Source organism: Erinaceus europaeus, chromosome 1 (assembly GCF_950295315.1).
Source record: "Erinaceus europaeus chromosome 1, mEriEur2.1, whole genome shotgun sequence".
In the NCBI taxonomy this organism is placed as follows: Eukaryota; Metazoa; Chordata; class Mammalia; order Eulipotyphla; family Erinaceidae; genus Erinaceus; species Erinaceus europaeus.
This window is the reverse complement of record NC_080162.1, coordinates 31892054-31901294: the sequence shown is the minus strand read 5'-3', so window position 1 is coordinate 31901294 and position 9241 is coordinate 31892054. Positions and strand designations below refer to the sequence as shown.

The window sequence follows — 9241 nt, the reverse complement described above, 5'->3', positions numbered from 1 at the left end:
TCCAGAAAGGAGGCTGACAGAAAGAGACACTTAGCATTTGTAGTTGCTATCAATAGATTACTTAGGGCTGCCTGGCAAGATAGTTTGGAAGCGTGTCCATTTTCTTTTTTTCATATATTTATTTATTTATTTATTCCCTTTTGTTGTCCTTGTTGTTTTATTGTTGTAGTTATTATTGTGGTCATTGTTGTTGGATAGGACAGAGAGAAATGGAGAGAGGAGGGGAAGACAGAGAGGAGGAGAGAAAGAGAGACACCTGCAGACCTGCTTCATCGCCTGTGAAGCGACTCCCCTGCAGGTGGGGAGCCGGGACTCGAACCAGGATCCTTATGCTGGTCCTTGTGCTTTGCGCCACATGTACTTAACCCGCTGTGCTACCACCTGACTCCCAGTGTCCACTTTCTTATGCACCTGACCCACCACACTGGGATAAGTTTTGTCCCTGTGATGTCTTTGCCTCTCTCTGTTTCTGAAAACAAAAGGAAAAAAAAAGCTCTTAATAGTGAGGCTCCCAGCATGACAAGAAAAGAGTCAAAAAGATTTCAGAGGGGGCCCAGTGGTAGAAAAGTGGGTTAAGTGCACATGGCACTAAGTGCAAAGATCTGCGTGAGGATCCCAGTTCAAGCCCCAGGCTCCCCACCTGCGGGCGGGGGGGGGGGGGCGAGGGGGCTCACTTCACAAGTGGTGAAGCACATCTGCAGGTGTCTTTCTCTCCCCATCTTTGTCTTCCCCTCCTCTCTCGAGTTCTCTCTGTCCTATCCAACAACAACAGCAATGGCAACAGTAACAACAAGGGCAACAAAATGGGAAAATGGCCTTCAGGAGCAGTGGATTCGTACAACGATGCTAGAGGGCAAGAAGATACCTCTGTGAGGTCAGGCCTAAGCTGCCAGGCAGAGCAGCATGGCTCCAGTGAGTGCAACTAAGACTGGGGCCCTCAGAGCTGGGGGCTCAACCCCTTAAAGGCCCAGTCACAACCTCAGACTGGAAAGCAGTGGAGAGGAGCCAGGGCAAGGGTAGGGTCAAGCACTCTGACAGGGCTTGGCAGGGGAAGAGGGAGGCATCCCTGATTGCCAGGCCTGGGGCATGTCTGCCCAGCTCCTACACCCTGATGAAACCCTTCACCTGTCCCCTCTTTGACATTCAGAGAAGAAACTCTGACCCAGCAGTCAGGAGGCTTTTGCTCACTCAGTCGGTGTCAACACAGAGCCCCTTACTCACTTCCTCCTGGTGCCTCACTTAGTCTTCCTTTCAGGATCTGTAGTACAGCACCTTAAGCTGCAGAGTGAGGTGGGGTAGTGGGACAACATTCTGAAAGTAGGATAAAATACAGTCCCCCCCCCAGGTGGGGCTAGGAGGTGGCTCACCTGGTAGAGTGTACACTTTAGCATTGCAGGAGGTGCCCAGCCACCACATGGGAGCACCATGCAAATGGGAAGCTTCACAAAAAGTAGAGCAGTGTTGTGGTGTCACTCCTCTCTCTGTCTTTCTCTCTCCTTCTCTGTCTTTTTCTCCCTCTCTTTCCTTTACCTCTAGGGAAAAAAATCATTTAGGGGTGGGGGTAGACAGTATAGTGGTTATGCAAAGAGATTCTCATGCCTGAGGCCCCAAAGTCCTAGGTTCAATCCTCTAAACCACCATAAACCAGAGATGAGCAGTACTCTGGTAAAAAAAAAAAAAAAAATTCATGTAAGTTCAGAGTCCCAGCAATAATTCTGGTGGTGAAAAATTACATATAGGGCAGAGCATTGGCACACATGGTTAAGTGCACATAGTACTAAGCACAAGAAGCCCCTGCTCCCTACCTGCAGTTGGGAAGCTTTGCGAGCGCTGAAGCAGGTCTGCAGGTATCTGTCTTTCTCTCTCCCTATTTCCCCCTCCTCTCTCAATTTATCTTTGTCCTGTCTAATAAATTGGAAAAAAAGATATGGCCACCAAGAGCAGTGGATTTGTAGTGCTAGCACCGAGCCCCAGCAATAACCCTCATGGCAAAAAGAAGAAAAGTTCTCTCTCTCTCTCTCTCTCTCTCTCTCTATATATATATATATATATATCCATCCCTGGGATCAGTTGGTAGGGCACCTAGTAAAACACACACATTGCTATGAAAAAATTCTGGTTCAAGACCCCCAATCCCCACCTTCAGGGGAGGATGCTTCAGGAGCAATGAAGCAGACGTGCAGGTACCTCTCTTTCTCTGTTTTTCACTCCCTCTCTCCCCCTTCTCAATTTCTGTCTGTCCCTGTCAACAAAAGAAGGAAAGGAAAAAAAGAAGCATGAGGATGGCCACTAGAAGCATTCAGACACCAAGCCCCAGTGATAAACCTTTTAGCAATTAAAAATAATTTTTAAATGTTACCCAGGTGTTGTCACAGTGGGTACAGTGTTGGCTTCTCAAGCATAAAGTCCTGAGTTTGATTCTTGACATCACATGTACCAAAGTGATGCTCTGGTTCTCTCTGTGTGTGTCTCTCTCTATATATATAATGAATCTTTTTTTTTTTTAATTTTTTTAATCTTTATTTATTTGCTGGATAGAGGCAGTCAGAAATTGATAGGGAAGGGGGTGATAGAGAGGGAGAGAGACAGTGAGACACCTGCAGCACTGCTTCACCACTTGTGAAGCTTTCCCCCTGCAGGTGGGGGCCAGGGACTTGAACCTGGGTCCTTGCGCATTATAAAATGTGTGCTCAACCAAGTGCGCCATCACCTGGCCCCCTTAATGAATCTTAAAATGAAATAAAAATGCTTCCCCTTCCAGCTCTCTTCCCATGAATCACCATGGCACCAGGGCCCAGCCTCAACAGGTTTGGACAAGGCCATAGAGAACCAGACAGCTGAATCCCCATCCCCCCAACACACACATACACACACACACACACACACACACACACACACACACACACACACACACACACCCTCCACTGTGTCATTCCCATTGTGAAAGCAGTCCAATATCAGGGATGACTGACTCCAGCCTGGGTTGCAGATTACCAGGCTTTGCTCTCTGATCCTGCTGGTGGCAGGGTTCCTCTTCATCGTCCTCAAAGGATCCAGCTTGCAGTACAACAAAGTGGTCCCAGGGCACAGTCTGTTGGGTGGGGACTGCACAGGCTCCTGGGCCTGGTGTGAGTGCAGGAAGGGTCCTGGCACTGGTGTTCTGTCCCTCAATCCATCTACATACTGAAATCCTCATGGGACCTAGCACACTGGTATGGTACCTTACAGTCACTCCAGTCTTTGCTCTGTCCCAGACCGAGAGTGGGAAGCTTGTGGAGCTCTGAATCAGGAGAGGGGTGTCCACTGTCCCTCTCACAAAGAGTGCACAGGCAGTAAGTATCCCAGAGGCTCAGAGGAACACCTAGGGCCTTGACAGGTACCAGAGCCTGACTCTCCTAAGCTCCCATGTGTGTCTTTACCACCCACAGGGGCTCAAGTCCAGGCCTCCCCACAAACTAGTGGGAATGCTGGCCCTCTATTCTACCTTCATGGCCTGAGAACCAGAGCTGCTCAGGGACCCACTGAGGCTCCAGCTCCTGCCAACTGGGGCACAGGGGTGACTCCAGCAAAATCCACGAAACATTTCCCAGGACCTAGATCCAGCTGCTCAGATGCAGCTATACCCCTGCATCCCTAGGTTATTCTATGGGGCCCATGTAAGTGGGGTCACTTCCCACCTCCTCCCAGACCAGCAGCATAGTTCAGATCACCTGGAACTTTCTGCATCCAAGGCTATGCCTGGCAGCAGGCTCAGGAACTAAGGGCAGCCCCATTGTTTCTGCCCCTTGTCTCCATTCTTGCCTGAGAGGTTCTGGAACCAGGCCAGGTCTCTGCCACACTGAGAAATTTCACTTCTCTCCATGCCTTTACCTTTTACCCTTGTCCCCAGAGATCCTACTTGCCCCTGTGGCCCAGCTGAATGAGACCAGTAGCTCCACCTCTCTGTGGCCTCACCAGAGCCTCATGACACACCCCCAGTCAGACAGCACGTGAAGTCAGCTGTTATGCTGGCCTCTTCCAGAAAGTGGTGGACCCCAGTACCTTTCTGGCCCCTGGCTGCACCCCCTGCCTGTGGTATCCTCATCTTCCAACTGTTCAAGCCAAAGACCATCACTGTCCCCAGGCAGGAGCCTAAGGCAGACTAGCAGGACACATTCCAGGCTACTGTCACTGTTGCAGGACCTATCAGATCTGGCAATTGCTCCATGAAGTCTGAGGACAGGCTCAAACATTTGTGCTGCGGCTCCATACAGAGGTGCCAGGAACCCCAATCTCTGTGTGGTCATATCCTCACCATGGACAATGTGGATGGGCAGATCCTGGGCCAGCTGCGCCCTCTGGCAGAGGGGGAGAATGGTCAGGAGGAGGAGGAGGGAACCAGGGCAGGAGTCGCATCTTCTTCACAGCCTGCCTTCCCCAGAATGAGCTCTGAGGACCTGCGGCTGGCCTCCTTCTCTGACTGGCCACTGACAGCTGCGGTGCGGCCTGAACTGCTGGCAGCTGCTGGTTTCTTCCACACTGGTGAGTCCTGGGGCCTGGGTGCCATTCTGGACCCTTGAACTGAGCGGGTGGGGGGCAGGGCGTCTAGTTTCTCCATGGAGCCCATGCAGGCAGCAAAACAGTTGGGGGCAGAGGGTCAGTGAGACAGTTGGATTCAGGGAAAAGAAAGGGTGAACAGGGCCAGGCTCTCAGAAGTCTGAAGTCTAGTGGTGGGGAGCTGTGCTGCTAGCAGCCCCATCTGTAGTCTCTGTTGCTAGTGGGGGGAGGAAGGAGGGAGGAAGGCAGAGTTGAGGACCACTGGGTAGAGAGATAAGGGATGTCACCCTCCAAGTGGAGGGATGAGCCCCTAAAAAAAGCCTGGCAGCAGACAGGCCTTCAAAGGGCAGTGCCTTCCTCCTCTTGCTGGTAATCCACCTAGCAGAGGTAGCACCTCAGGTGGGGCCGTGGAGTTGTCTTCCCCTCCCCCTACCAAGTCCAAGTCAGTGGGATGTCAGGAGGTGACAGGAGGGGGAATCTTGCCCTTCCCTTGCCTGTCTTCCCCATCATATTCCTTCACCAGCATTCTTGCCATCCTGGGGAGCACCCCAGGATTTGCTACCCCTATTAGCCTTTGAGAAAACTGGGATTCGTGTGAAGTCCAAGAAGAGCAGAAGATAAAAAGGGGTATCAGAGGTTGGTGCAAGTTCCCCAGACTCATGATCTACCCAGAGAGCTCCTGCCACCAAAGACCATTTGGGTGCCACTGCCCCAGCTTTGTGGGGACCTTCAGAGATTAGGAACACACTGAACCAGGCAGAAACAGTAAAGGCAAGGTGGGCACCAGGGTGTGTTGGGGGGGTGTTGGGGGTGTGCATGGGCCCTCATGGGCAGGACCATGCCTTCTGCTTCCTGCAGGCCAGCAGGACCAGGTGAGGTGCTTCTTCTGCCAAGGAGGGCTGCAGAACTGGGAGCGAGGGGATGAGCCCTGGACAGAACACGCCAAGTGGTTCCCCAGGTCAGAACCCCATGGAATGAGACTGGATGTAGACAGCTCCCACACACACAGCTGCAGGAGTGAGGGGTTGGTCTCTTGCTGCTGAATAGATGCTGTCTCTGAAACTGCTTTCCCAGCAAGTATCAGCTCTCTGGGAGCCCCCTGCACCTGCAGGGAGCTGTGGGTGCCCCAAAGCAGAGACACTGTATGTGGAGTCTCAAGCATAAAAACTTGTACACAAATTACTGTGCTATCTCCCAGTCCTCATGAAATAAACATTTTAAAAGTTAAGAATGACAAGCACTGAATAATCAAGAGCATCTGGTCAATAGTGTACTCATTAGTAATTAAAAGTGTTGCCACTGAAAGCCAAATTTAGATCATAGATTCCGACATGCCTTTGTGGTTTATAAGATAATTTTATTAGTGGCTTCTATGTCTTGGTCTAATGACTAAGACTCTACCAGAAAAATTTATTTATTTATTTATTTATTTGCAAACACAAGTTCAATATAAGCAACACATAAAATATTGACAAGGCAGAGGGCATGATCCCAGGGCTTGAATTTGACCCTGAGGAAGTTCTCTGACAGGCCCAGCCCATCTGTGGGGCTTCTGAACTTACTTTCTTCAGGTGTGAATTCCTGCTCAGGACAAAAGGATGGGACTTTGTTTGCCGTGTCCAGGAAACTTGCTGTCACCTCTTTGACCCCTGGGTGAGCCCTCCTGTTCCTGGGACTTGGGAGCAAGGTGTGAGTCCCGGCTCTTCCATAAACTGAGATGTTCTCTGGCTTCTTTCAGGACCAACTGAGAGCCCCAGAAGATACAGCCCCCTCCAGTCCCTTAGGTGAGCGTGGATGCATGGCCCAGGACATGTTCCCTCAGGCACCTACAGCATGCGTGGTGGCCAAGGCTGTTGGGTGTCCCCACTGGACAATAGGGAGTGAATGACACTTGCTTAGGCATACAGGAGTGCCTAGGTCATGAAAACAGTCCCTGCTTCCACTAGCAGGCCTAGGGGACCTTGCAGAGGAGTGGGACTGTGCACAGCTGACCTCTGCAGGGGTCGCCGCCTGCAAAGCCTGAGAACCAACTTCACACCTGTCATGAGGCAGCTTCACAACATGTTGGCCAGGAGGGTGATGCTAAGCTCTGCCCCAGTGGTCCATAGGCCTTAGGGGCAAGTATCCCATGGGCTCAGGTATCCCATTTAACTTTGGTGAAGAACAAATGTTGTTGTTTTGAGGGGCCTAAATTGTTAAAACGGAGGCACCAGAGAGTCAGGTAGTAGCGCAGCAGGTTAAGTGCAGGTGGCGCAAAGCGCAAGGACCGTCGTAAGGATCCCGGTTCAAGCCCCCAGCTACCCACCTGCAGGGAAGTCATTTCACAGGTGGTGAAGCAGGTCTACAAGTGTCTTTCTTTCTTTCTTTCTTTCTTTCTTTCTTTCTTTCTTTCTTTCTTTCTTTCTCTTTTTAATAATTTTCATTTATTTTATTTTATTTTTAAGATTTTATTTATTTATTAATGAGAAACATAGGAGGAGAGACATCACTCTGGTACATGTGCTGCCAGGAATTGAACTCAGGACCTCATGCTTGAGAGTCCAATGCTTTATCCACTGCGCCACCTCCTGGGCCACAGATGTCTATCTTTCTCTCCTCCTCTGTCTTCCCCTCCTTCCTCCATTTCTCTCTGTCCTATAAGAACAACAATAATAACCACAACAACAATAAAACAACAAAGGCAACAAAAGGGAATAAATATAAAGAAAGAAAGAAAAGTAAAGTAAAAAAAAAAATGGAGGCACCACTCTGAAAACTGAGTGGAGCAGAGGAGGAGAAGGGTGGTCCTGGGGGCAGCATTGGAATCTGGGAGAGCGCCATAATGGTGGTTTGGTGTTCAGCTTACCATCTCCCTGAGGCACAACTTGATAAGGACTCAAGCACAGTCCCTTAGTTCACAAAGGGTCTGACACCTCACCACACATCAGTGGGACCCAGCCCCCTCCTGCACACAGACTGAGCTGGGAGACCCTGGGGACTGGGTGCACAGGCAGGCTGCCTGCCTCCCTTAGCCCTCTCAGTGAGCACTCCCCACCCCTCTTGCAGATGGGAGCTTCCAGGAATGGGATGCTTGGAGGAGGTGTTCAGCAGTGCAAAGCGTCCTCCGAATGGGCTTTACGCTCAGCCAAGTGAAGCAGCTGGTGAAACAAAAATACTGCCAGGCAGTACCAGACAGTGTGTCTGTATCTCAGTTGGTGGCTGACTTGCTCCAGGAAGAGGATGAGGGCCAGGCCATGGGGACCAGAGGTACCTCCACCCAAAGGACACTGTCAGTTCCCAACTTGTCTCTCCCTGCTTCTCCGTCTGGGCCTATGACCCCACAGTGCTTGGCACACAATGTCATGGGCAGGCAGAGGTAGAGAACATAATGGTTATACAAAGAGATTCTCATGCCTGAGGCTCCATAGTCCCAGGTTCAATCCCCCATACCACTATAAACCAGAGCTGAACAGTACTCTGGTTAAAAATACAAAATTAGGGGCCTGGTGGTGGCACACCTGGTTGAGCTCATGTATTACAATGTGCAAGGACCCGGGTTTGAGCCCCCAGTCCCCACCTGCAGGGGGAAAGCTTTACAAATTTGAAGCAGGGCTGCAGGTGTCTCTCTATCTCTCTCCCTTTCTATCACCCCCCTCCCTCTTGATTTCTGGCTGTCTCTATCTAATAAATAAAGATAATAATAAAAAAAATACAAAATTAAAAAAAAAAAAACGGTAAAACACAATGCCATGGGCCACAGATTATTTGTAGGGCCAGCAGGGCATCTTTGTGGCTCAGGGACTTAGGCTCTCAATGGCCCCTTTAGGAAGTGTCAGAAGATTCTGACTCAGTGAGAAGTGTTTTGGAGCCCAAGATGACTCTGCCAACCCCTTTGTCACCCTGGTCCCTTCTATAAGCTGGGCTTTCCTGTTCTTAACTGTCCATAGCTCCCACCCACTGGGGTCCTGAGCTGACTACACCCACAAGAGAGCCCCAGTCAGAAGGTGCCAAGGAACCAGGTAAGAACAGAACCTACTTGGGCATAGACAAATGGTTCTCTTGCACCCTACAGTAAGAAGAGGTCCCAGCTGTCACTGGTTGGGAGGGAGGGCAGAAGTCACAGTGGGGACACCGTGACCCACCCTCACTTAGAGGAACTAGATGGGTTCAGGCCTAGAGGGTGCAATGGGTTCTTGAGCTTCAGGACCCCAGGATGCCAAGGAGCAGCTACAGCGCCTGCGGGAGGAACGCACTTGCAAGGTGTGCCTGGACCGCACTGCCTCCGTTGTCTTCGTGCCCTGCGGCCACCTAGTCTGCGCTGAGTGTGCACCTGCCCTGCAGTTGTGCCCCATCTGCAGGGCCCCCATTCACAGCTATGTGCGCACCTTCCTCTCCTAGGCTGGGTAAGTGCACTTTTCTGTATGAGCCAGGGGACTTCAGGGACTAGGCCAGCAGGGGACAGCACTTCCTCCCCCTTGTTACCAGGGGCCAAGCTTGCTTGAGCAAAAAGAAGAATAGGAATTTTATTTTTTTTAATTGTAATTATGGGCGGGGAGGTGGTACACCTGGTTGAGCACATGTTACAGTGTGAAAGAACAGAGGTTCCAACTCCCTGTCCCCACCTGCAGGAGGAAAGCTTTGCAAACAGTGGAGCAGTGCTAAAGGTGTTTCTCTCTCTCTCTCTCTCCCTATCTTCCCCTTCGAAGCCTCTTGATTTCTCTCTATC

At 50.8% G+C, this 9241-nt stretch overlaps 1 protein-coding gene across 1 annotated transcript; it reads left to right on the top strand.

Annotated features, from left to right (window-relative positions):
* The first annotated feature begins 4205 nt into the window (after positions 1-4205).
* On the top strand, positions 4206-8913 carry BIRC7 (baculoviral IAP repeat containing 7). Its single transcript, XM_007520379.2, has 7 exons — positions 4206-4521; positions 5395-5494; positions 6108-6189; positions 6275-6320; positions 7582-7782; positions 8463-8534; positions 8720-8913. Exons 1-7 carry the CDS (start codon positions 4206-4208, stop codon positions 8911-8913), a joined length of 1011 nt encoding a protein of 336 aa, XP_007520441.2.
* The last annotated feature ends 328 nt before the right edge of the window (positions 8914-9241 follow it).